General features: G+C 53.3%; 1 protein-coding gene and 2 pseudogenes across 1 annotated transcript; 2 read left to right on the forward strand and 1 right to left on the reverse strand.

The window, feature by feature from the left end:
- Window positions 1-1,666: 1,666 nt before the first annotated feature.
- BACE1 (beta-secretase 1) lies at window positions 1,667-23,144 on the reverse strand. The gene is made up of 9 exons (XM_040483146.1): window positions 22,884-23,144; window positions 9,707-9,795; window positions 7,991-8,207; window positions 7,359-7,496; window positions 6,499-6,633; window positions 5,429-5,530; window positions 4,918-5,067; window positions 4,496-4,667; window positions 1,667-3,826 (listed from the first exon to the last, which is right to left on the reverse strand). The coding sequence occupies exons 1-9, from the start codon at window positions 23,142-23,144 to the stop codon at window positions 3,585-3,587; spliced, it is 1,506 nt and encodes a 501-aa protein (XP_040339080.1). The 3' UTR covers window positions 1,667-3,584.
- A 1,555-nt stretch (window positions 23,145-24,699) lies between these two features.
- LOC121035315 (SNRPN upstream reading frame protein-like) lies at window positions 24,700-25,029 on the forward strand (annotated as a pseudogene).
- A 51-nt stretch (window positions 25,030-25,080) lies between these two features.
- Window positions 25,081-25,739, forward strand: LOC121035316 (small nuclear ribonucleoprotein-associated protein N-like; annotated as a pseudogene).

Consider the following 25,739-nt stretch of genomic DNA (forward strand, 5'->3'; position numbering starts at 1 on the left):
TCTCTAGTCAGCCAGCCCCCCGCCCCCCTGAAGGTTAAGGCAGTTGGTTCACAACCAAGTTGTTTGGTGACCTTGGGTGAGCTCCAGGCAGGCACTGGGGTGAGGAGATGTCTGTGCAAAATTGCTTGCAGAATGATCTTGGGATGCTGGATTTTAATTTCTGAAGCAAGAGAGTTACGGGGGACACGTTTCCTGTCCTGGGAAAAATGGAGGCCAGAGTGATATGAAAGGAGGTTGGATTTCAAGTTTAGAAGTCATTTTTCTATAGATAGCTATCTAGAACTAGATCATTTTTCCACCTTTGCTTATTGAGCACGTCTGGTTTTTAGGTTCATATGCCTGTGAAAGCTGTGAATCTATGAGAGCTTTGAATCTTTTCCTATCCTTTTATCTTTACTCCTATAGGAAATGGCTTCAGCTTCCTTCTCTTTTGGAACTGAACGAGAAAAAACTAAGTGTTAACTAAAAGAAATTAACTGCAGGGGAAGGACATCATTATATTATCAACAGCTAAATTTTTCCCATTCTGGGACCTGGACATGCCTACTGGCACTAGTAACACCATCAAGGTAGCAAAGACTTTTCCTTTCAGCTCCAGTTAAATTCTCTCCCCTCTGTTTTGTTCTTTTCCTTCTTTGTCCTTCGTTCCTGCCTAGCAGTCTCTTGGCCGTAGACCTTCTCTTGTCTTGCCTTACTTGCTCAGGCTTGTTGACTGTCATCATTTTAAGGAGCTGGACTTCCCAGGACCTCCTGGCATCTTGTAGGGTGATTGAAATGGCCCAAGTACTCCCCTCTGTAGAGGTCAGGTGACCCACTTTCTTTGGTTAATGAAACGTTCATGTCTGCAGGTTGGTAGCTTTCACCAACAGAAGTGTGGCAAAATGGAAGACCAGTTCCTTTGTTATTTTCATTTGGGCGATTCATTTTTTATCTTGTAATCAAAAATTTTCTCTCTCATCAACGTTGCAGTGCCCTTTAGTCCACCAGCAATATTTTTCAGTATCCCCTAAAAATCTAGAAATTAGAAATGGGTATAAAAGCTATTCTCTTTTCCACAAATCTTTGAAGCCAAAGGAATATAGCGAGAAGAAAGGAGGAAGTGGTGGGGGCAGGGGTGGGGGCTTACCTGCTTCCTAGTAAAAGCCCCTTGAAAGCCAACTATAGCAGGATGACAAATGTTTTGGGGAGCTGTGTGTGGGAGTTGGGGCCTCATTGTTGCTCTTTTCTCTGTCTTGTTCAGAATCAATCAGAAAGCAACATTTAAGTTTTGGTCATCCTCGTTCTCCCTTTTCCCTCTGCCCACTGGCCTGCAGGGATAGAGGCCATGCAGACCAACGGGAAAGGCCTCGAATACAGTGAGTAGAGCTGGGACAGTCGCTTTTCAGGAGTTGACTTTAAAAATAGAGCTATATAATACATATTTTTTACAAGCAAGAAGCTGTTGTCAAGATTTTTTTTTTTTCCCACATTTAGAGTTAATAGTTTCAGGGTAGAAAGGAAGTAGCTATAAAAAGAAAAGTAAGTACAAGTTAAAAAAAAATAGGACATTGGGACCTCGTAATGGAGGGGTTGAGTTTTATGCCCTGGAAAGAGCTGGGAAAAGGCCAGTTTTCCCCAACATGGGAAGAAATTACAAAACAGAATGTGGCATTTTCATTACACGGTAGCAGTTCTGGAAGTTTATTTACACAGTAAGTTCCGAGCTGGAAACGGACAGTCTCCAGTCTTCCTGACCGTCTTTGTGGTGAGGGAGTGTTCCCAGTCAGCCAAAGCAGCACCAAGTGCAAGGGGAATGAAGAGAACCCAGATAAAGAACTGTGATTCAGTATTCTTGTTTTATTGGTTTATGGCTTGTGGGCAGCTGGCCGAGGCCAGGATCTCCAGAGGCCCTCCTTGTGTTTCCCTTTCCCTCATCAGGTAATTCCACACTCGGCGGGTCCCACACCTGGAAGCAGTGTGTCGACAAGACAGCAATAGGACCCAGTGGGTGAACCAGGGGAATTCAGGTCTTCCCATTAACACTGGTATCATAGTCGACTGTGTTAGAACTGATAGGAAATGAACTCGGTCCCCACTACCTAGCCCAAGAACCAGCCTGGGTCCCCAAGTGCTATTATTAGGAGTGGGGGCGTAGAGAGGAGGATAGGGGCGGAGGATGGCCTCCGGGAGCGGCTCAGGGGGTGAAGGAAGTGAGGAAGCCTGGAGGCTGCCAGCCTTTTCCCAGCAGCCTTGTTACTGAAGGCAGTAATGCTAGAGCCAGACAGCCCTGTGTTTGTGACACCAGGTATATAATGCTAGTGCCACTGTCGGCCGCCTCAGCCAGGTTCACGGAGGGGACACCAGAGAGGGAGACAAGGCAACGAAACTGCTCTGTATCACGTGGAGCTCTTACTACTACTTTACAGCTGAACGGAAGAAGTCCAGGCAGAGGCGTAGGGCGTCCACCCTGTACCTGTTGAATGAATCTCAAGGGTTCTGCTTTCAAGGGTGAAGAGAGGTCTCCTGCCCATCCCTCTCGGCACCTCAGTTGCAGAGCTCCAGAGGGGTAGGGGTCTGGGGAGGGAGCGAACGTGGAGGGGGAAGACGAAGCCCGGCCCTGCTATGTTTGCTGTGTTCCAATTGCTGTCTTGTAGGGCACCTGGGGCTGAGGGGGGCTGGGAAAGGTGAGTGGTACCCGTCGCATGTGGAGTAGAGGGTTCGGGTAGAGACGAGTGGAATGAATAAGGTAGAAATTCATTTGTTAGATGGGACTTCTTAGTGGGCACTTTTCATTTCAGAGCGTTAAAAAGAGCTTTTCGGCTAGGTGAGCCAACTCGCTTCTGGTCAGGCTACAACCACAGAAAGGAAAACGTTGGGTAGCAACACCCATCTTGCAAGATGGCCTTCTGTCTTGGAGATGCAGTCTGAAGCTGGGACTGGCGAGCGGCCGTGGTTCTGCCTTTTCTAGCTCTGATCCCAGCTGCTCCCTGTCTTTTGCGCTCCCCTCGTCTCCTCTTCCACCCGCCCCCGTTTGTACAAATACTCAGTCTAATTACATTTTTGTTTAATTCAAGAGGCAATCTTTGTACCAATGTGAGGCTCGTTTATACGGTCCCTATCACTAAAGCAAATAGCAGACTGTGCATCCGTTCCTACTGACTTTGGCCAGCAGGGAAGCAAGAGTGGCCCTTTCTCTGCCAGGGCACCGCAGACAGACACACACAGGGGCGACTCGGCTGTGATGCCACTACTTCTGGAACTAAGAAAAGAAGAATACTTTGGGTTGGAGAATCCAGAGGAATGGTGGGCAGAGGTTCAAGGCTGAAGTGTCAAGCAGCAGAATTTCCCAACTCGGGCTCGAGGTGACCGAGAATAATCCCGCCACCAGAGTACTGCTTTCTTCCCTCTCCTGTTTCCTGCAGGTGCAATCCCTGTAACCCACCTTGCCAGCTTTCCCTCCTCTGTCAAGGCAGAGGCATTTGGTGGGCAGGGGAGGGTCTTGAGGTGTTCTGGCCACCGGTGCCATCTGCGTCTCCTGCTTGTGACCAAAGTGAACCACCAGATGTGGTCCAGGGGAATCTCTTGTCTTCCGCCCGTGGGCCTCCTCACTTCAACAGGGAGATGTCGTCCGCAAAGTCATCATGTTGATGGCGCAGGCAGCGGAGGCAGCGCCACTGGCACACCATGAGGCACAGTGGCAGCATGAAGAGGGCGCAGATGGCGGCCATGACGTAGGCTATGGTCATGAGGGTTGATTCATCTGTCTGTGGGATGTTGTAGCCACAGTCTTCCATGTCTGGGGTGACGAAAGGGCCTTCCACTGCTGCTGTCCTGAACTCATCATGCACTGGAGAAAGGGCACACGTCAGTGGGCGGCTCTCGTCGTCACAGAGCAGTTTAGCTTATACAACAAAAAGAACTTCCCGACAGGCCTTGAAATTAGCCCCTGAGAAGGCGCTAGCATCTCCTTGCCTGGAGGTATTTAGGGGCAAGACCGAAAGCCCTTGCTAGGGAGAGGCACGCCTCTCCTCCCCCCAGGCCAGTGGGAGCAACAGCCCTTTCCTGTATAAGCATGCGGTAGGAATGGCACCTAAAAGTCAGTCTTGTGAGTTGACCAAAAGGCCAGCCCCACGTATACCTGGTAGACTCACCTCTTCGGCCGATACCCACTTGAAAGACCTGGCCACCGATCCTCAAGTAGCCGGCATTCAAGCTCATCACGTAGCAGCTGACCAGGTCACTGTAGGCTCAGCCTGCTGCCCTTGGAGCGAGAGCTTCCCGAGGGCCCGAGGCAGCCCTTGCTGTTGCGGTCTGCAGCAGAGGTCACCGACCCATGCAGGCCTCACTGTGCCGGGCAGCACAGAAAAAGCACAAGCACGCTGGCTTTCGCCCAACGTGTTGGCTCTGCCTTGAGGCAACTGTTACTACCTCCCAGGCTGACAGGGGCCCAGGTATCCTAACTGCTGGACAGCGAGAACACGGACAGACTGACCCCACCCTCCTGCCTGGCTCTTACCGTGACAAGCACTGACAGCAAAGCCAATTCGTTTCCGGGCCCGATCAAAGACCACGTAGAAGCCCTCCATGATCACAGCTCCCATAACCGTGCCCGTGGAGGACTGTGAGATGGCGAACTTGTAGCAGTCGTCTTGGGACGTGGCCACGTCTTCCACCGGCCGCAGGTATTGCTGGGGACAAGCAAGCAAAGAGGGAGAGGCTGTCTTCCTCACTCCAGCCCTCTCCCAGCCTCTGCCTTCCAGGTATCTGTGCCCTCAGGCTGCTCCTCCCTCTGCCATCCCTGAGCTCTGCGTGCTCCGTTTCTGCAAGAGCCCTCTTCCGTGGGACGCTCCTCTACTTGTTCTTCCACTTGCGAGAGGCCATGCCTGGTCCCTATCTCCCCGGCTGTACCGTGACCACTTCCTGGGCTGGGGGACATACCTGTGGAAGGATGGTGATGCGGAAGGACTGATTGGTGACCTCACCCATTAGGTAGAGGGAGATGACTGGGAAAATGTTCCAAGGGGTGGTGCCTGCTTGCCAGCACACCAGCTGTTCCCCCAGCCAAAACCCGTCCGGAAACTTCTCCGTCTATGTGGGCGAGAAAGGGATAGTGATGGGGAAACTGCCTTCTTCCAGCACCTCGCTTCTCCCGCTTTCACGTGACACTTCCCGGGCCCTAGATTTGCTTTTCTGTGGAATACCCGAGCTGGGGGAAGGCATGCTGAAACCCAAGAATCAGGGGAAGACGGAGGGAGGGCGAAGCCAACGCTTTGCACCAGGGGGACCGTGTGATGAGCCAACCGAGACCCGGGAAAGAGACTCGCTTTGAAGGCATTTAAGTACAAGGATCTAAAGGTAGACGACTTGGCTCTTGTTGAGACCTGTGACCTCCACGGACTTCCTCTGACACCACGTCCTCTCTCGTACCCCTGCCCTTAGTCCCACTGACCGAGGAGGCTGCCTTGATGGATTTAACGGCGGCTTCAAACACCTTCTTGGGCAAACGAAGGTTGGTGGTGCCACTGTCCACGATGCTCTTGTCGTAGTTGTACTAGGACGGGGAGAGAGGGTTGGAAGAGTCAAAAGCCTTTCTTGATGCCAGGCCCTGGACAGAATTGGAAGGGTGAATCTGACTGCTGGGGGGACAGCCTGGCTTTGTACTTCTTAGGAGTAGATCCGTAGGCGAGTTGTTTAGCCTCTGTGCCTCAGTTTCCTCATCTTTAAAATGAGGATAATAATAGTACCTACCTCAAAGAGTTATTTTAAGGATTAAATTAATACATTTGAAGCGCTTAGAATTGTGCCCGGCACATAGGAAGTATCCAGTAAATACTAACTCTTGTTATCTTGGGTGGGGCAGACGTTCTCCAGATCTTGAAAATAAAAATACCTTGTATAGTGCTTTTAACTTTTCGTAGTACTTTTATATCTGTTCTAATTTAACATCATTAAGGATCTAGATAAGGAAGACCCAAATGGTTTAGCTGCTATTTACTGAGTACTGCTATGTGCCGGGCCCTGGGAGAAACAATTTATCCATTTTTCTCTGTCTTCACCAGTCTTTGCAAAGCTGTTTTTCCCTCTGTTTTGCAGATGAGGGGACTGAAACGCAAAATAGTAACTTGCCTAAGGGCACATGGCTCGTAAAAGGCAAAGCTAGAAACCCAGGTTTTTCCAACTCCAAAGCTGGACTCTTCCACTTACATCATATGAAGCTGCCTCACCTACAACTTGCCCAAGGCCATCAAGCAAGGCGGTGACTAGAGTCCAGACATGCTCTTTCCCTTCTTAGACCATAATCCACATGGTCCCTGTGAAAGTGCCCTGCCAGTCCCTAGCCCCAAACTTCAGGTCCTGTCGTGTTACCGTTAAGCTCGCGACGGTTGTAGGCTCAGCCCCCAACCCTTTCTGCAGGTCCCCTGTACCCCTGCTCCGTCCTCCCAACCTCCTAACTCAGGGTCTGACCTCATGCTATGTTGCCTCCCCCTTACCTCTCCCTGGTCCCCCTGGTGTCGTTACCTCCTTGCAGTCCATCTTCAGATCCTGCCCGTTGATCTCCACCCGCACAATGATCACCTCGTAGTACCACTCCCGCCGGATGGGTGTGTACCAGAGGCTGCCCGTGTACAGTGAGTGGTCGATGCCCCCAATGATCTAGGGAGACAAGGAGGCAGGTACTCGTGTCCCGGCACAGAGGGGCAGGGAGTTACCCAGAGACAAAGCAACGGGAGCAGAGATTCCCTGGGAGGGCCGGGGCGGGGGGTGGGGGGGGGTGGCAAGGCCCTTTACAGGCCAGCTTTCTCACCTTCCTGCTTCTCATCAATTCATGTCCCAAAGTGATTTGTAGTTTCTTAAATGTGTTAAGAATGTGTCAGGGGAAGATGTTACAGGACTTTAAATTATTTGTTTCAGAATCTCGCAGCCCTCAATATAAAGTTATTTAAACCTAAACTGGCACAATAAATGTTAAATGAATGATTATTTGCTTCTCTTACAAGTTTTATTTTCTCTGCTTGTTGGAGATGGAGAACCATTCACCAGTTGTCCTAATTAATAGACTTTTAGACTCCTCACATCTCTGCCTTCTGATCATCAGACTAAATAAACTTAATTTGAGAGGTCTCATTTTCATTTCCTTTCAAGTTCCCTAACCATCTCATCCTTTCCAAGTTTACCATAGGCACCTGGAATCATTTCTGGACTAACGCAAGGAAGAAAAGGATGGAAAAAGAAAAACGGAGGTGGGGAATACAAAGAGGCTTCTCTTGGTTCTGAGTAGTGGAGCCCAAGAGTGTGGTGGAGCCTTAGAGGGAGGGGAGGCAGGCGGTGCCCACCCCTCTGCCCAGTGCCAGACTGCCCCTCTCCGAGGATCTACTCACCATGCTCCCTCCAACTGAGGCCAGCACTTCTGACTGGTTGAGGGGAAAGCCGGCACCACAGAGCTGCAGGGAGAAGAGGTTGGGAACGTGGGTCTGCTTTACCAGGGAGTCAAAGAACGGCTCCAGGGAGTCATCGGGCTGTGGAGACAAGGAGTGAATCCTCACACAGAGGCCCTAATGGAAAGAGGCCAGCTTCCTAAACTGGAAGGCCAAAGCAAAAACTTGGGGGATGTTCCTTGGGAAAGACTGTCTTGAAGTACTGAGATTTGGCAGAGAGAGGGTTAGCAAGAGACACTGGCAGTACAAACAGGAAAGATCTACAGAATCTTTGATCCCCACGTGCTTAACCCGTTTCAGATTTATGGGGCGGGGCGCTGTCTTATTCCTAAGATCTTGGGAGTCGGTAGAAACCAGAGCCTACTCTTGGACCTGTCACAGTATCCCTCGCTATAGTTCTGCCCTCTACAGGGACAAGATTCAGATGGCCACCCCATCCCTGTGTTAAGCAATCCTTCCAGCTGATTTGTTTCCCTCCCTCCGTCCTTTCCTCTTCTCTCCAAACCCGTCCCTCTGTGGCATGCAGGGAGTGACACACAGACACAGTGCCCAGGGGTAGGCTTTGTTCCTCTCACCCTGGCAATTTCAGCATAGGCCAGCCCCAGGATGCCCTCCCAGTTGGAGCCATTGATGAAGAACTTGTCTGATTCAGTGATGGCAGCGATGTTGGCACGCACAGTGACGTTGGGGCCGTGGGGGATGCTCACCAGGTCGGTGCCCAGCTCTCCCTCCCACTTGCCCTGGGTGTAGGGCACATACACACCCTTCCGGAGGTCCCGGTACGTGCTGGACCTGTGGAAAGGAGGCAGAGATCTGTGGAGGCATGACCACAACAAGTGGCATAGGGATCCAGCCTCTCCCCTACTCCCAGATGCCTCCCCTTACGTCCGAGGCATCGTACATAAGGTACTTTCAGACTGCTCAGCAGACCATCCCAGATCAATCACCCAGATCAGAATGGAAAGTAACCTTGCAAACAGATGACGGGAGCTATGACTGGGGTTCACTCTCCTGTCTCCATAGCTCATACCCCTAGATCTTGAGCTCAGGCCCTGTGAGGAACAAGCCTAGGCTTTGTGCATTGTGCCCGGTGCTGCTGAGGGACAGCTAGTGGGCATCTCTTCCCCCAGCCCCCAGCTCCATCAAGCTCCCAGAGAAAAGGAGCCTTTGACTCTTGCGGCCTTGGGACCCGGTGGTACCATCTGAGTGGTAGAGAACGTGCCAGGCGGGGTGAATGTGGAACCTCTCCGGCAAGTTCTTCCAAAGAAAGAATCGGCACAGCCCTCAGCAGAGCAGGTAAGTGAGTATTACACACCACTTGCGTGGAACGTGTTCATGAGCACGTGACACCTCCCCCTGTGTTTCATCACGCCACTACCCCAGCCTTGTGTACGTGCTGGAGGGCAGTGATGGGACTGGGACAAGGAGCGGGAATGAATTCCCTTTTGTGGATCCTGACCACGCCCCGTCCCTGACTGCTGTCTTCAGACAGGGAGGTTAAAGGTGAAGGAGTCTAAGAAGGCAGAAGATGCCGAAGGTGGCTTTGGCATCTGCCTAGAAGTCCGAGAATAGGATTAAAGGCTCTGCTTACAGATTTACACACACAGAGATGCCTCAGACATTAGACGGCCTCTCGCCGCTTCTTGCTTTTGTGCTAAGGAGGCTCCCACATCATCCTTCTCTGCCTCTCACCTTAAAAACCCACATCGACCCTCCCTGCCACCAGCTAGCTACGTCCAGCCGCTGGAACTCTGGACGGTGCAGGGAGACATTATTATGGCTTTCAGTCCCTGATATGGGTCTGGGCAGTGGGGCTTATGGAAGGTTCTTCCTTCCCTCCCTTGAACCGTGCAGTACCACCAGGAGTAGCCCCCGGGGGGGAGCACAGTGAAGGGAGCCGTCACTGCAGCCTGCTCAGCCTGGACTGAGTGAGTCGGTGTTGCCAGAAACCTGAGAGCCACTGAAGGGACCGGGGTTGGGCAGGCTGGGATGACGTCTCCACGTCTCCCAATTCAGGCAGAGAGAAGAAGACTCTTGGGTTGGGAACTGGGGGGCTCCTCTGCTTCCTGCTTCCCTCCCCAAGGAGGCTGCCTTTGTCTCTGTACTGAAGCACTTCTTGGTGGTCCCTCGACCTCCCTTTTCCCAGAGTAAACCCCCTCACATCCCCCCTCTCCACTCCTCTCTCTTGGAAAGGTTCCGAGGAGCTCATCTTTCTCCCCAAAGCCCTCCCCTGACCCTTCTGGGCCCTGGATCGTTGGGAAGGGTTCTCTCTAGCTCTCCCCAGGACTCACAGCTGCCTCTGGTAGTAGCGGTGCAGGAAAGGGTGGGGGGAAGCCCCCACTGCAAAGTTACTGCTGCCCGTGTCCACCAGGATGTTGAGCTGTCAGAGAAAGGGGAGAGAAAGATGTCATCCACACGAGGCTCTGGGCTCGCCACCTCCTTTGTCCTTCACCCCACCGGCAATAGACTCTCCCTTTGGCAGGTCCCGGTGAAACTTCTACCATGGGGGACAGAACAGCCTGGCCCCTGCTACCACCATGACCACAGACGGAATATGGCCTCCTGTGCCATTCTCGGCATGGCCTCGTGTCTGCTCCTGCCTCCTCCGCGGCATCCTAACATTTTCTGTGTTGCCAGAGCCACGTTATCTCTGTGGTTTTCATTCCTCTTGGTCTCTACTGTCAGACTGCCCTTACCCACTTCGTGTTCCTATCTGGTCGTGTCTGCAGAGCTTGCCCCTTCCCTCCTTTTCCAGTCCTCCTAGGGAGCAGATCACCCAGCAGGCCGGCTGGGCTCACATCCCTGTGCAGCCCAGAAATGCTATTCTAGGAGCTGGCACGGGCGAGGGAAGCTGCGGGGACCAGGACGGCGTGTTGGTGCCCACATGTTTCTGACCCTGCCTGCCAGAATGTGGCTCCCCAAGAAGGGCTCCCCTCCTGTCTCCGAGGTGACACAGGCCTAGGGGTCCTGCTATCAGAAATAGTAGGGAGCCAGGAGCCCACGCCGACGTCCCGGTAAAAACCCATCTTGTCAGGGCCCTGGGTTTTGGCTAAATGAATACAGACAGGTGTCTTCTTGGTGTGCAGCTCCTTCTAGTGTTTCTACTTTTCTCAACCCTCCTTTCTCCTTTGGCGGCCTGATCCGTCCCTCAGTCAGTCCAGAGTCACAGGCAAAGAGAGGCCACGCCTCTGTCCTCAGAAGCACGGTTCCCCAAGAACTGACCCTCTTTTGCGGACTTTTCATGCCCATCTCCTCTTCTCCCCTGACCTCAGGGCTCTGTCATTCCCGTGTCCTCTCTCCTCAGCGCGGTGAAGTCAGCTGACCTCAGTTGTGGTGCAGGCTCTGACCTTGTCACCTTGGGCAAGTCCCCGTGCTCCTCTAGGCTTCAGAGTCCTCCTCTGCCAGATCCTCTGGCTCCTTCCTGCTCTCAGTGGTCCTTGTGGCTCCGCTGACTGCACCTCCCCAGCACCTGCTTAGGCCTCCTGGCCTCCCCGTGTCCCCAAAGACCCTTCTCAAGGGCTGTCTGTCCCCCTCCACCCCCCAACGCCCTCTGACCCTGCCTCCGCCCTCCTTCCCAGCCCCTTCTCCCCCCTGGTTCCCATTTCCCACCCCTGCCCTTCCTCCCCCACCTCTCCCCCCGGCCCTCTCCAGGGTCTCTGGGCAGCCGCCACGGCCTCCAGATGCTGTGCTTTCAGAATCAATAGAGCTGGAGGCACAGCAGTTCCGATTTCAGTCAACCAGGTTAATGATTAAAAAGGCTTCTCCCACCTACTCCCTGGAGCCCCTCCCCCACCCGCCAGGACTCTGCTCCCAGGCACTAGGGTTGGCCTCATTCTTAGGGATCCCTATTATCGCTGGGCCCCAAAGAAGGGTCCCCATAGCTGTGCAAGACAGGGCTCCCTGGAATGTGTGCCTGGCTGGCTCTAGGAAAACGGCCACCTGGGCTTTTCTTCCTGAGGTCCCAGCTGGTCCAGGCTTCCCCCGCTACTCTCCCCTCCTGAGAACCTCTCCCTCCCTAACCAGGAGGCCCAGTCACTCTTGTCCTTCTGGGCCCAGCCTTATCTCCCCATCTGAGGAAGGCCCCTCCCTTCCACCTCAAAGGGGGTCAAGCCCAGAGCCCGATGACTCCCACCCACTCCCACACTAGGAATTCGGGCCACCACAGCGCCGTCCGCCACCTGCTCTCCATCCGCCACAAAAAATGGGAAGCCAGCATAAATGGCCGAGATTCCCTCCTGAGCAAACGTCCAACTATCTGCTCTTTGCCAAGTGCTCCTGGCTTCTGAGAGAAGCGGTTCTTGGTCCCGCCCTCCCAACATTTCTCACTCGAGCCCCAGAGCAGGCTCTCTCTCTTTCCTGCTCCCTGTGGAGGGCTCTCATGGGGCAGGCGCTTCAGGCAGCAAAGCCACCACCCGGGATGCAACAGGGCAGGTAAGGGCAGCCTGGAAGAGGCGGGTTGGAGCGATGGGGTTTCCAGCGGTCACACCTCCAGAGCGAGGCCTCGCCTCTTACTGCCCCGGAACAGAGGCCGAGGCCGGCAGATGAGACCTCCCTGGCCCCCACAGCCAGCCACCGCCACCTGCCCGCCGCTGCGCCCACCTGTCCTTCCCCTCGGCTGCCCCTGCCCGGCTCCCTGCCTCTCCCTCAGGTACGTTCGCCCTCGTACAACCGCCCCAACCCCAGTCTGAGTTCTTCCCATTGGCATTTACAACTGCTGGAGTCTCTCCATTAAAAAAAAAAAAAAAAAAAAAAAAACCTTCCTCAATCTCACATCCACCTCCAGCCACCATCCCCTCCCTCACAACCCAAGTTTGCAGCCAAGCTGTCTTCTTTCTTCACCTCCCACTCGTTCCTCAACCCATCCTAAAACGGGTCCTCCTCTGCCCCTCCCTCCACTACAGAACAGCCCTTACTACAGCCGGCAAAGGTTTCAAATACAAAAGACGTGTTTCACATCCGTTCCCATCTGACTGTGAGGACTTGCTTCTCCCTCCTAGACACACTCTTCCCTGCCACCCCGTCCCGTGACTGTCCTCCCCATCTCTGACCAGATCTCCTCTGGTCCGCTCGCCAGGCTCACTTCTCAAGGCTCGGGCTCCGGCCCTCTTCCTCTCAGGCCCTACCCTCCCTCTGCCATCTCCCCTGTGGCCACAGCTCCAAGTATCACCTCTGCCCCCGAGCTGATAGCCCGAAGCCCTTTCCTCCCCTTTGAGCTCCAGAAGCACATAAGCAACGTCCTCAAAGTCACCTCAGGTTCAGGATGTCTAAAACTGACCTTCCACGGTCCCACCCGTTTGTCTCTCCTCAGCCTTCCCCGTGTCAGTGGATGGCGTCACCATCCATCTGTTCTCTCTCTAAGTCAGCAACTGGGGGGGGACATCCTAACACCTTCCTCTTCTTCACATCTCCATCCGATGCATCGAGTCCTGTCCAATTAACCTTCTCAAAAGTCTCTGGAATTTACTCATTTCTCGCCACCTCCCTTGCCACCCTTGGGCCAAGCTTTCATCACCTCATTCTGGAATATCACAATAGCTTCTCAACTGGTTTTGGCACATTCGCCCTGGACCTCTCCAACCTGTCTCTGCACTATGGCTAGGGTGGTCTTTTCCAAGTGCAGATTTGACTATGTTGCCCTCCCATGTCAATCGATTCCCCCTGCTATGAAAATTAAAAATGTAAGCTTTCACATTTCCTGCAGGGCCCTTCCTTGTCCGGCCCTGCCTGCACAGCCAGCCTCGTTTGTCCTGTACTTCCCAGCCCCTGGCCCGCTAGCTCATTGGAGGTCCTCAAACCAGCCATGGTCCTCCCCTCGAAGACAGACGCGAAGGTCCTTCACTGTGCCCAGACATCTTCCTTCTTGCTGGCAAGTCTGTCTAGTCATCTGTCATCCCGCAGTCCGAGCTCAAAGGGACTACCTCCTCGCGGGGAAAGACCAGGTCATTGTCTCTTATTAAAATGCCTCCCTAGAACGTGTCACTCTGTCACGTCACATTGAATCTCACCTCCCTTGTATCTAATTTTTCAAAAAATCCCCATCGTGTCCCTAATGGGTATCACGGTACCTGGCAATAAGTAGTTCTTGAGTTAACGTTAAAGGAAAGAAAAGGGGAGAGAGCTACTCTATCCTGTTTTTTGGATGGAGAGAGCCCTCAGTGGCTCCCCAGCTGTGGGTGTTTGTAGGTGTAGCTTGAGCTCAGACCCGTCTTCCTCTCACCGGCCCCCAGGTTTGACTTGGGACGCAAGTGGTAGTAGCCTGGGGTCCTGGAGCCATCTTCTTCCCCAACCCTTGGGACAGGCTGACCCAGGAGTCTCTGTAGCTATTATGTTTTAGATTCCCAGGAGATCACAGCCTGGGGTCAGGGCTAGGTCACTGCCAATCACTTAACAAACAAATGCTCCCCCACCCCTTCACCGGGGCCTCTGAGGGAAGGCAGCTTCATGGAAGTGCTAACAAGCCCCACAGGGAGAGGCACACCTGCCCATTTCACTCTGCAGGCCCGGCTCCCCAAGAGGAGTTTTCAGCAAAAGATCTTGGGTGATGAGATAGATATGGAGCCGGTGGGTTGGTGAGTTCTGGGTAAAGCCGGTGAGTTCTTTGTTCTCCAAATCTCACCTGTCTTGGCCCCAGCCCTCAGCAGACAGGGATAGCTTAGATTCTTCTGGATGAAAAGAGCCTTCGGAGGTCATCTGTCCATCAGCCTAGAGAGATTCTGAAAGGCCAACTCTGAAAGGTCTCTGGTTACTAAGATCTACAACCTGGTCTGGTAGTCTTTCCCGGGGCCCTAGGAGGGGGCTTTAACTCGAATTCCTCCTATCAAAGAGGAAGTCTCTTTCCTTGTGTGTGGGCCTCTACTCTTGTCTAATAAGCCTTTTAGCAAAAGCTGGGATTGGAAGGCTTTCTCCCATTTTACAGAGAAGGAAACGGGCACCTGGAGTGAGTGTGCAATTTGACCCATCTAACACAATAAGCCACAAAGCTAGACAAGAACCCGTTGGTTCTGACCAACTCCACGTCTGGTGTTTCATTTCTTGACCTTCCCGTCTTTCATTTGGAGAGGAAGTAGATGGTACATTGCTACACTGATCAGTCACGCTTTCCTGTACCCATGTCTTTGTGTGATCCCCTCCGACATCGACTTGAGGCTTGGCCATGGGATTGCTGTAACCAGTGGAGCGTCAGTAAGGGGGGAAAGCAGAGGCTCGATAAGGGCCTGTGCACTGGGGAATGTGCACCGGCCTCTTGGAATGCCTCCCTGATATTGTATGTGGAGAAGCTCCGTCTTGTCTCCTTGAAGATGAAAGACTTCATGGAGAGGGGGGTCCAGCAGGCCCAGCTTTGTCCGGCCCCCCGCTGACCCACCTGCTGAACGCAGCCACGTGAGTCCAGGTAAAACCTGGAGAAGAGCCACTAGCGAACCCATGGAATCCTGAAAAACAAAATGGCTCTTGTTTTCAGCCACCATGTTTTGGAGTAGTTTGTTACACCGCATCAGATAACAGATCCACTATCTGAATTAGATCCCAAAAACCCCATCCTCGGGGGCATCTCACCAACCATAGGTCAACCCCGGTGAACATTTCTTGTCACCTGGGGGCCCCCCCCCCCCGCCACCATGCTTCTCAAACGCATCATGATCTCAGATGCATGATGACCTCTGCACTTTCGCATATCCTGTTTCCTAGGCCTAGAACATTCTCTCCATGTTTTGTCTAACTTCTGTCTGTCTTTCAAGGCACAGTGTAAATATCCTTTCTCCCAAAGGTCTTGCCGTGATGCCCTCAGCCAAGGTAAGGCTCCTTCTCTTGCAGGTCCTCAGTAACACCGGTGCTTACTTGTATATCACTCATCTTATCTCATGTCTGCCTCCCACACTATGAGCTCTGCACAAGGGTGGGGACCACTTCTGTATCCTTATTATCATATTCTTCCCTAGCGCTCAGCAGGTGCTCCATAATGACTTTTTTCCACAATGACAGTAATTGCCTCATTTCCTGTAGTTCTCTGTGACCCTACAGACTCTTGCTATTAATTCTCAGCCCCGGGGTCCTTGCAGGGGTGATTTCAGCCTGGTACCATGTATGGTGACAGTGACAGTGGATGCCCACTATATCCATGAAATTGACTAGATTATCTACCCAGGTTCTTAGAGCAATGGTAGTGACTTCAGGACTCGGTCCTAGACCTTTGAGTCAGCTTCGTCTGCTTTCCTGAGGGGACATTCCCAGACCCGAGCTTGCCCAAGGCTGAGAAAAGGGGGCAAGGAAGGACAAGAGGAGCCTAACGTCAGCAGCTGGCAGTGGCCGAGGGCCAACAGAGCGCACAGTTCCTGCCCCCAACCGAGTCCAGCAATTGGATCCTGTCCAGGTTCCCTCTGCCTTGACCAAATCAGCTGATCCACTGGAAATTCTTTCCCTAGACATACCCTTGCTTTCCATTTCTCTCTCCAGGCTAAAGCTGATAATCGATACCTGGGAGCAAGCAGCCTGCCTGGTACCACTTACCCTACCTTGGGCTGTTTTTTTGTTTTTTGTTTTTTTTTTAAAGGAATCCAAAGGTGGCTGGGTCACCCCAAACCTTATCTAGTGCACCTTTCTCCCTTTAGACAGGATGTTCCATTTCCCCCAGGGTCAAACCCAACTCAACTAATATTTATCAAGGCTTCCTATTCAGCGAGATGATGGATGTGAACAGTCAAAAAATGTACATGTCTGTTCTTAAAGAACAGATCTAAGACAATGGTTTTTCAAACTTTTTTTTTTTTTTTTTTTTAAGCAGCAGAACTCTTTTCCAACTTTATGCAGGATCTCAATATGCCAAATAGAAAAAAATAAGAATTGTTCTTTGGGAGGGAGAGGTTTACTTCCTTTGTCCCTCTCACCTCCTGTGGTGGCTCTTGAAGCAGCTCTTGAACACCTCCAGCATCCACAGAACCCACCTGGAAACCCGCTGGTCTGGGAGGGATCATAGCAGCTATTGGCTACCTGCTTTTCATTGGCAGACAGTAAGTCCTTCCTACCGTCTAATCATGTCCTGCCCACAGGTGACAGTTGCTTTCATCTTCTCTTGGTCTGTCCTCAGTTGAAAATACAACTGATCTCTGGCATAAGCCCACTTTGCTCCAGGGCACCTGGGTCATGCTCAGTACGGGCTTGTTTGTTTGAGCCATTGGGAGATGCTGTGGTTCACGCCTTGAGCTATTTGGCAAGAGCTCCACAGGCACTGGGAAAGAATTGGTGGGGTTCACCAGCCCCGAGATGCCAATGCGGTCTGGACACGGGGGTTACAGCGGGCAGTAGAGAGAGTAGCCACAGGTTGGTACAGTCCAGGAGACCTGGTGAAAGAGGACAGGCTGGGGTGGCAGGGGCAGGGAGCTCCGTGGCTTTGTCAGAGTCTGTGGGGAAAAAGACCAAGGAGTCCTAGCTCCCCCATGTCAGCCTTTAAGACTACTGATTAACCATTCCCCTAGAGGGAGCACCTCCGCCCTCTCAGGAACCGCTGGCTGCAGCACCTGAGGATGTGGCAGAAGGGAATCAGTGAATGTTTCCCAGTCCTCTGGGCCCATCCTGCCAGAGGCGGCTCAGGGCAGTTCTAGGACCAGGAAAATGGTCTGGCTCCCGCCTAGAATTCTCCACTGCCCAGGCCCCCAAGAGACATGTTCCCAGCAGAGAAGATAGTTGTCTGGTAGGGGAGCTTCCCTGAGACATGTTTCTCTTCCTGGATGTGCAACCAGAATTTTCTGCTTAGATCTTTTTTGGAGGCACCCAAGAAGGGTTCCTGACAGTCTTTCCCCTACCCCCCACCTGCAGCTAAACTCTTTCTTTCCTGACCTGGGGAGGCAGAGGAGGAGAAGTGTGTGAAATGAGTGTGAGGGTCCTAGCAAAGCCCTCTTATGGAACCTGAAGCCAGTTGTGGTCTCAGGGACTGGGTGGAAACTTAGAAGTAGGATCTTGTCTAATCTTGCCTTGTCTAATTTGGATGGTGGTTCTTTGAGACCAATGTTTTTCAACCTTTTTAGTACTGGAAGGAAGGAAGGAAGGAAGGAAGGAAGGAAGGAAGGAAGGAAGGAAGATGGAGGAAGGAGGAAGGGAAGGATTGTTCTGGAATTCCACTGTATAAAACCAAGAAAAGCTCATTTAGGAGCAGGGAGAAGGGGGGAGGGTTTGGTGATGGGAGGGGTGAAAGGTCCAAAGTCTTTACCTCTTACCTTTCTCCTAACCTTCTCCTTCATCCTTGAGTCCCTTTCTAGAATCTCACAAATCACAGTTTGAAAACCATTTTAGGGAGGGGAGGTGGAAAACCATTTGACCCTTCTTGGTTTCTGAGACCCTGAACCCTCATAGTTTTCTACTTCTCTGATCTCTATTTCTATTGCTCCCTCGAGCCCCAGTCTACGTTCAATATTCTTGTCCTAGTCGTTTCCCTCCCCCCTTTTCCCTCCGTTGTCTCAAAGAACAAGTTTGCTAACTTGGCTTCCAGACCACCTCTCTGCAGGTGACTCCTGAGTCTACCCATCCGGTCATAACCCCTCACCCGGTTTCCAGATCCCCATGCTCAGCTGGTTACTAGATTCATCAATAAGAATGGTCTACCGGCATCTCGGAGGCAATCACACGTCTTAGACTGGAGAACACTGGAAAGAACCCAGGATTTGGACTTGGAGTCCAAAGACCTGGATTTGAAACTTGGCTCTGTTTTCCTTAGCGGAGTCTCTTTGGACAAACCACTTACTCTGTCTGAGCCTTAGTTTCCTCACCCCCCAAATGGACATGCTAGTACTTCTCCCTTGCAATTAAAGCAGGATCATAAACGTGGAATTTTGATGAACTATATTGTGCTTTAAAGTTTGCTCCTTTTGCTGTGTTCCCTGATGCCACAGAGAGGTCACAGGGAAGGGAATCTCGTCTCTTCCCTCTCCCTCCCCAGGAGCAGAGAACACCTGCTTGAACTGACACGTGCATGCTGGATCTCTGAGGACTTCTTTCTATCCTTGCTGCCACCGGCGTCTTTCAGGCCCTCGTGTCTGACTGAGGGCCTCGCCTCAGGCTCTAGACGATTCCGCCAGGCTCCACACTGGAGCTGTTTTCCTAGAACCCACGCCACACCGGACCACTCCCCTTCTCATATACTCAGAGGGACTCCCGACTGCCTGCAAAGCACAACCCAACCTCCACTCAGCCTCCCAGCACCCCTGCCATACAACTTTCAGCTTCTCGGCCCAGCTCATCGCCTCTCTCCATGAAGCGTCCCCCCCACCCACCCCTCGCCACCCCATCTCCAAATAGCAAAGCTTTCTCATCTTTCTAGGCCATACTCAAATGCTCCCTTTTCCAGCAAGCCTTTCCCAACACCCTGTCAGTAGTAGCCGCTTCTTCCTTTGCACCTTCTATGCCTCCCTGTTCTTCTCTTTGTACCAAATGCGTTCAGTCTCATATGCTGTTCAGCTGTTTATATGTCTGTGTCTCACACTGGATTGCAAGTTCTCCAAGGGCTAAGACCATGACATTATTTTTCTCTCCTGCTCACAGTAGGTGCTCAAGAAACATTTGTTAAACTGCACCGACTACCACCAGATCTCAATCCTCACAAGTATTATCCTGGGCTTGGACACTGATGCTCATCCCATTGTAATGAGATGATATCCTTTCACTTAAGCGAAAAGGATGAATGGGCTTCTTTCTCCACAGGCTCCTGTTCTGCACTTATAAGCACCCATCGAGAGTTCTATTAGTCTGTCCTACACTTTATTCACTCACTCAATGTTTTTTAGGTGCGTGTTCTGAATCTGGCACTATCATAGATATTAGATAAGAGAAATAAGACATTGCAAAAAAAAAATTTTTTTTTCCAGAAGACCTTGTCCTCAAGAGCTTGATGTTCTGAGAGGGAAACAAACACAAAAACGCCATAATATGTTCTTATAAGTGTAACTAGGGAGACAGGAGAGGGTGTCCCGGCAGAATGAAAAGAAATGGTTGGCTAAGCCCTCTCTTCTCCCCCAGGATACCCGGCCAGGTGGCATGGCAGAGTAGAAAGATCCAGGTGAGAGAGGGTCTCAGCTTACTGGCCTGTCTTCTGGCCAATTGTTTAAATTTTCAGTCCCCATTTCTTTTGCTGGAACTTGTGAGTGAGAGGACCATTTTTATATATTGCCGGAAGGACTGTCAAGAAGAAAATAACCTATACAGAATATATTTGAAAACTTTACATAAACGACAACCATAAAGACAAGTGTACATTTGTCCACCATTACTGAATAAACCAGCCCCTCCTGCCCACCTTCCTGGTCCCTCAAATGGTCTCGTATCCTCCCAGATCAGAATCCTGAAATCACCCCTGATGTCTTCTTCCTCACCCTTCATGCCAGTGTCACCAAGTCCTGTCCGGCTGTCCTGGAATGTCCCTGCATCCTGGTCTTCTCTTCCCTTTCCACCTTATCATGGCCACATGCTGCCCTTGCCACAGTGCCTCACACCCAGACTGTTGTGACAGAGCCTCCTGCCCTTGTACCTCTCAGTTCTATTCTTCCTAAAATTCAGATGTCTCTTCCTAAAAGATTGCTTTTTCTATGTCATTCCCCTGTACAAATAAACTCAAGCTTCCCTCTATACCTGCAGACTGAAGTCTGAACCTTATAGCTTCATGTTGAAGGCTTTTGGCAATTCGGCTCTATCCTGTTTACCCAAACCTGTAGCATTAACCAGACTGGCTTTCTCACTGCCTACTGAACAAACATGCATGAGCCCAGACACACGTCTCATTTTCTCATTCGTTGCGGCTTCTTCTGGTCTCAGGGACCCAGGCTAAGGATGGGAAGAAGTGGACATTCAAGTTAAGTGCAGTTACAGTTGTGTGGGACAGGTACCATTTCCCCACCGGGAACAGCTTCCCCTCTCCTAGCCATCCTTCAAGACCATGCTCACAGCACACCTCCTCCAGGAGGCTTTCCTTGATTTTACCTCCTGAACACCTAAAGCACTCACTCTTCGAACTGCTGCGGATCAGTGCTTCTCGAGCTTGAGCCAGGGCCCCTGAAATTCCAACTCAGTAAGTCTGGGGTGGGACCCGAGAAGTTATGTTTGTAATAGGCTCTGGTGGCAAAGGTGTCAGTGCTGCTTTGAATTACCTTGTACTGGCACTTAACGCTTTTACGCTCTATACTCCTCGTGGGCAGCAAACCTAATCCCCTGTCTCCCTGAGGATCAGCTCTCAACCCCCCCACCTAATCACCTGGCATACGGAAAGTGCTCCCCAAGTCCCACTTCTCCTTGTTCAGAGCACCCCGCCAACCACATTCTCATCTGCTCACAACAGCCCCACCAGGCGAGGGGAAAGGGCCTCCTTCTCGAAACTGCCGGGGAGGGAATCAAAGTCCCCACAGAGCACAGACCGGCTGGCATTGGCTCGTGTTCACAGCCATAGGGCAACCCAGAGTGTCTCTAACTGTGGGCTCCCCGGCAATGGTTCCTTGGGCCGGTGTTCAACTGTAGGCCCACCTTCCCTTTCTAGGAAGGAGCGGGAAGGAACTGACATTCGTCGGGCAATTACTCTCTGCCAATTTCTGGACTGGGGGATGTACACACTATCTCAGGGGGCCGGGGAAGTACAGTAACTGGTCCCTCAGTCCTATGTGTGTAAAAGATGGTGGCCCAGAGCTCCCAAGTTCTTGTGCTTCCTTGCATAGCACAGAAGAGAGAGATGTGGCCAGAGAGGTTAGCAGAAAGTGACTTCTATTTACTGGAGGTCACCTGGGTCTGCGTGCATTGTCCAGGGTGATTTCCCCTACAAGGTCCCATGTAACCCTTGCAAAGGGGATCTCCTTTCACCCGTTTTGAAGAACAAGGCAATAGCCTCAGAGAGGTTGCTTAATTTGCCCCAGGACACACAGCTGAGGAAAGGAAAGGCTGCAGGCTGTACAGCTGGAATTCCTGGTCTGTCTGGTGGATCCAAAGCCCCCTCCGTCGTGTGTCCATGCCCCAGGCTGTAACAGGGCTTGCACAGCGTATCAGTAGCAGATCAGGGAGTGGGTTGCAGGTCTCTACACCCCCCCTGCTACCTGAGAGTACCTGCCCAGGCTGCTAGGGGCCTATCCTCACACGGATTTGAGACTGTTTCTGGGGAAGTTATCATGCACCGGAAAGAGAAGGGGTCCGTAGGGGAGACCGGAGCCTTGGATGAGCTGGGGAGGTAGGAGGTAGGCCTGGGTGGCAGGGACCTAGGAAGAATTGCTTCCATCAGGTAACTGGGGGGCAGAGGTTTGCGTCTCTCCCAGATCCAGTGTAAGAGCTGTCTGAGAAGTTCAAGAGAAGTGTGGCTGTTCCCTCTAAACACACTCCCACCTTCACGGACCCTCCCAAGGACAGGCCTCCCGACAGCGGATCTCACAGATCCGTGGCGGGGGTGGGGGGGGGGGGTTGCCTCACAGAAATGTGCAGGCTCGGGTTCAAGGTGACACACACCAGCACATGCAGAACCATCCCGCCACCCGTGCCCAGGCCCACCCCCGGAGGAGGCAAATGTGCACAGAGGGCAGCAGCCACGACACCCCACCCACACAGGCACAGAGGGTGCAACCTCCCCCAGCCACCTTGGAGGTGCCGCGAAGGACTGGAAGGATGGGGAGAGCTGGCAGTGTTTTCTCCACCGCCGCCGGGCTGCCTTCACCCCTCCTCCCGCGCCTATCAGCTTGTGGAAGGAGTGTCATTCTTAGAAGGGGGCTCTGGCTCCAGGGCTGCGGTTTGTCCTTTCCCCTGGCTCGGTTCAGTCCCCTCTGGCCTGTGCTGCACGCGTGGCTTTAGGGGGAGGAGGAGGGACCGGAGTGCAGGAAGCACAGGGGGAAGGGGAGGGAGGGCCCGGGGAAGCCAGAGTCTGTCTGGGGCTTCTGAGCTGGAGTGGCAGTCAGGAGGAGCTGGGAAACCCCGCTTTGCTGTCCCTGTGGCTGCCCAGACTTTGGGAGCAAGGGGTTTATTCAGCTCGTGTCAGGGTTCCTGGGTCCTCAAGGTGCTGGGAATCATGATCAGAACCCCAGGTTCCCAGAACACCAGAGGAGGGGAGAGGGTTGGGTGACCAAGATCCAGAGTGCCGGGGTGGGGAGACTCAGGCTTGGCAGGGCTGACACCTGTTCACAGCGTCCCTATTGCCTGGACCCTTCCCCGGGCCAGCCCCCCCTCCCCGCCCCCGAGTCTTTCTCTTGCCCCACATCCTTACTGAGGGGTGTGCATGTGGGATTGGGGGCGAGGGGAAGACAGTCAGATGAGGGAGCCCGGGGAAGCCTGTGAGGGGAAGGGAGGTGGGAAAGGGGAACTTCGGGGTGACTGCTGCCAATAGGATCCCAGAGGGAATATCTGGGGGGAGGTCCCTCCTGCCCACACCATCCGGCCCATTTTAGCGGGGCCCAGCATGCTGCACCCCCCTCTCTCCCCTCTGCTCCTGCAGGGGTGGGGGGAGGGCTGGCCTGGAGACCTTACCGTCTGTGGGGGGCTGCCCACGGTCATCTCCACGTAGTAGCCCTGACCGGACTTGCCCCTCAGGTTGTCCACCATCTCCACAAAGCTGCCCCTCCGGCCCGGCTCCTCTTGTTCCTCGTCGGTCTCCCGGGGCAGCCGCAGCCCCAGGGGGGCCCCCCCTAGCCCGCTTCGCAGGGGCAGCCGGATGCCAGGCTGGGTGCAGTGGGCAGGCAGCATTCCCGAGCTCATCCACAGCAGGAGCCAGGGCAGTGTTTGGGCCATGGTGGGCCTGGCCTTTGGGGCCCTCTGGGCTCACCCTGGGACCACGTCCGGCTCTGTTGCCTGCCCCCAACTCTGGGTGCTGGTGGTGGCTGCTCAGGAGAGTGAGCTGCGAGGCATCGGGGCTCCAGAGCCTGCAGGCCCCTCGGCCGGCCCCCCCGGTGCCGTGTGTGTGGGGGGATCGGGCAGGAGAAATCCGCAGACGGAGAGAGGAGGAGACGGATCCGAAGCCGGCTACATCTGGCCAGCGGCGCCCAGCCTCAGCAGAGGTCTGGGAGAGGACGGCTCAGGCTCGGCGGGAGGCGGGGAGGGGCGGGCATGGCAGGTCGGCGGCCGCTGGCTTCTCGATCCTCCCCCTGGGTGGGCGGCGGGGCAAGGCTCAGGGGGCTCCGGGGGCGCCCGCAGCTGCGTGTGCTGCTCAGGCCACCATAATCCGGCTCTCAGCTCCCAGGCAGCCCGGGGAGGCGGAAAGACTTGTGGCGGCGGCTGTCAAAGCCAAAGGGTTTTCACTCTTCCCTGGGACCGCTGGGAAGTGTAGTCTTCCCATGGCTGGCAGCCCAGCTTCCGGGGTTGGTGAGGGGTCTGGGATGCCCTCTGCCGAGATGGAGTCCACCCTGCAGGACCCTGGCAGGGCGGGCCGGGCCATCTCGAGAGAGCGAGAGCGGCGGCAGACTTCGCAGTCCGTCAGTCCTTCATTCTGCATTTATTGAGCGCCCACTGCATGCCAGACGTTCTTCCAGGCACTGGGGCTACACAGAGAAATAAAATGCACGTGCACCATACAAACTGATGTGGCATTAATGAATAGGGATTTGGGGGGTACCTCTGGGGGATCTGGGTGACTCAGTGGGAGGAGGTGGAGTTTGATTCGCACTGTAAAGAACGGGTGGGATTTCCACAGGCAGATATTGCGGGAGAAAGAGGAAGGGGGGCAGACGGATATTCTAGGCAGCCAGCTGCATAAACAAGGTCCAAAGGGGAAAGCCCAGGGGCACTTTGTCCCCACTGGAGCCTGCAGTCTGTGGTCTTCTCTCACCTGAATCTTGTTGTGCCTTTGATACTCTACCTGCCCTCACCTCCACCCCAGAGGCTGTGAGTCCCCAAGATCCTCCTCATTTCTGTGCTGTCAGTCAGACTCAGGGTAAATGGCCACTGTCAGCTTCCAAGTGTTACCGCTCCAAGGGGTGTCTGTATACTGACTGGTCAGAGCCGAAAACAAAAATCTTCATAGCCCTGATAGCTTCATGGAGAAAAGCTATGTGATTACATCAACATATTATTTAACAAGTGTGGAAAGCTGTTGTTAAAATTCAGTAGTTCTGATAAAAGCGAAGGTGGAACTGCTTAAACACGATGACAGAAAATCGTAGAAAACATGAGAGGGACGGGCTGAAACTATCCGCGTCAAAGGCAGGTGTAGCAAAGGGAAGGTCCCTATCACTATTCTTCTCCCGCATAGTTTTAGATCAGCCTAGCTAATTGAATAAGATGAGAACATGAAACACATTCTGTAAATATGAGAAAGCAGGCAGGGTGCAGCAGTCCCCGGAGACGCCTGATGGTCTGTTTGATCGAGTGTGCCAGGGACAGCTTACACCTGGGATGGACTGCAGAAGAGCAGGTACCCGACTTGGAAGTCCAAGTCGCACGTAGAAGGACAGCCTTACTGAGCAACCAAGAGTCAGCTGTGTCCAAGGCGATCTCAGCAGCAGCAAGTCCCTGTGATGGTTTTCCAGGGGGAACCGAGACTGGCATTCTTAGCCGAGACACCAAGAGGTGGTTAAACCAGTGCTGGAAAATCCAGGGAGCTGATTTCCAAGTGAAAAGCCAGGCTCCATCTACTGTTTGAAGCTTCCGCCCCAAGCTTGCGTTGTTTGTAAGAGGACCTGCATCACACCTTAATCCGTAGCCTTCCTTTAGGTCTTAGGGATCCTGAAACGCTACCACAGACATTGGATTTGGTGGAACAGCAGCCACGACTGAGGGGAAGAGCAGCAAGATGCTGCAGCACATTGACTATGGAACGAGACGTATCCCGCAAGGTGGCCAAATCCTCGCTGGCACCTGTAAGGCTTTTGACGAGCATATGAACTTGATCCTCTGTGATTGTGATGAATTCAGGAAGATCAAGCCAAGGAATGTGAGGCAGCCAGACCATGAAGACAAGCGGGTTTGGGGTCCAGTTTTGCTCCAGGGGGACAACTTGGTTTCCATGGCTGCGGAAAGACCCGAAGATACTGGCATTGCTCGGGTACCACATGCTGGGCTTGCAGGAGGCCCTGGGGTTGGCAGGGCAGCGGGCAGAAGAGTGCCAGCTGGTGTTCCAATTCCCCGGGGCTCCTGCTGGATTAGCAGGCGCTGTCCGAGGGGTTGGGGGGCCATCCCAACAGGAAATGGCCCCACAGGGAAGAGGTGCTGTGGCAGCTTCCACAGTTGCTGCTGCTGCCAGCATCGCTGGAGCCTCAACTCCATGCCCACCAAGATGAGGGACCCCACCCACGCGTGTGGGCTGAACACCACCCCCTCCAGGGATTGAGGCTCCTCCTCCTGGTGTGACGCCACCTGTGGGCCCACCGGTTGGGTCTCCCCCCCGCTTGA

The sequence above is a fragment of the Herpailurus yagouaroundi genome, unplaced genomic scaffold (assembly GCF_014898765.1).
Source record: "Herpailurus yagouaroundi ecotype Mexico unplaced genomic scaffold, PumYag 161, whole genome shotgun sequence".
Classification (NCBI taxonomy): domain Eukaryota; kingdom Metazoa; phylum Chordata; class Mammalia; order Carnivora; family Felidae; genus Herpailurus; species Herpailurus yagouaroundi.

Bases quoted from the DNA above. Each gene is read 5' to 3' on its own strand.
- BACE1 (XM_040483146.1), bottom strand. From the start codon at position 23,144: ATGGCCCAAACACTGCCCTGGCTCCTGCTGTGGATGAGCTCGGGAATG. The intron at 9,796-22,883 runs GTAAGGTCTCCA...TTTCTCTGACAG, and splicing joins TGGGCAGCCCCCCACAGACG to CTCAACATCCTGGTGGACAC. The intron at 3,827-4,495 runs GTAAGAGCCAGG...CCCTTTCTCCAG, and splicing joins TGCTGTCAGTGCTTGTCACG to TGCATGATGAGTTCAGGACA.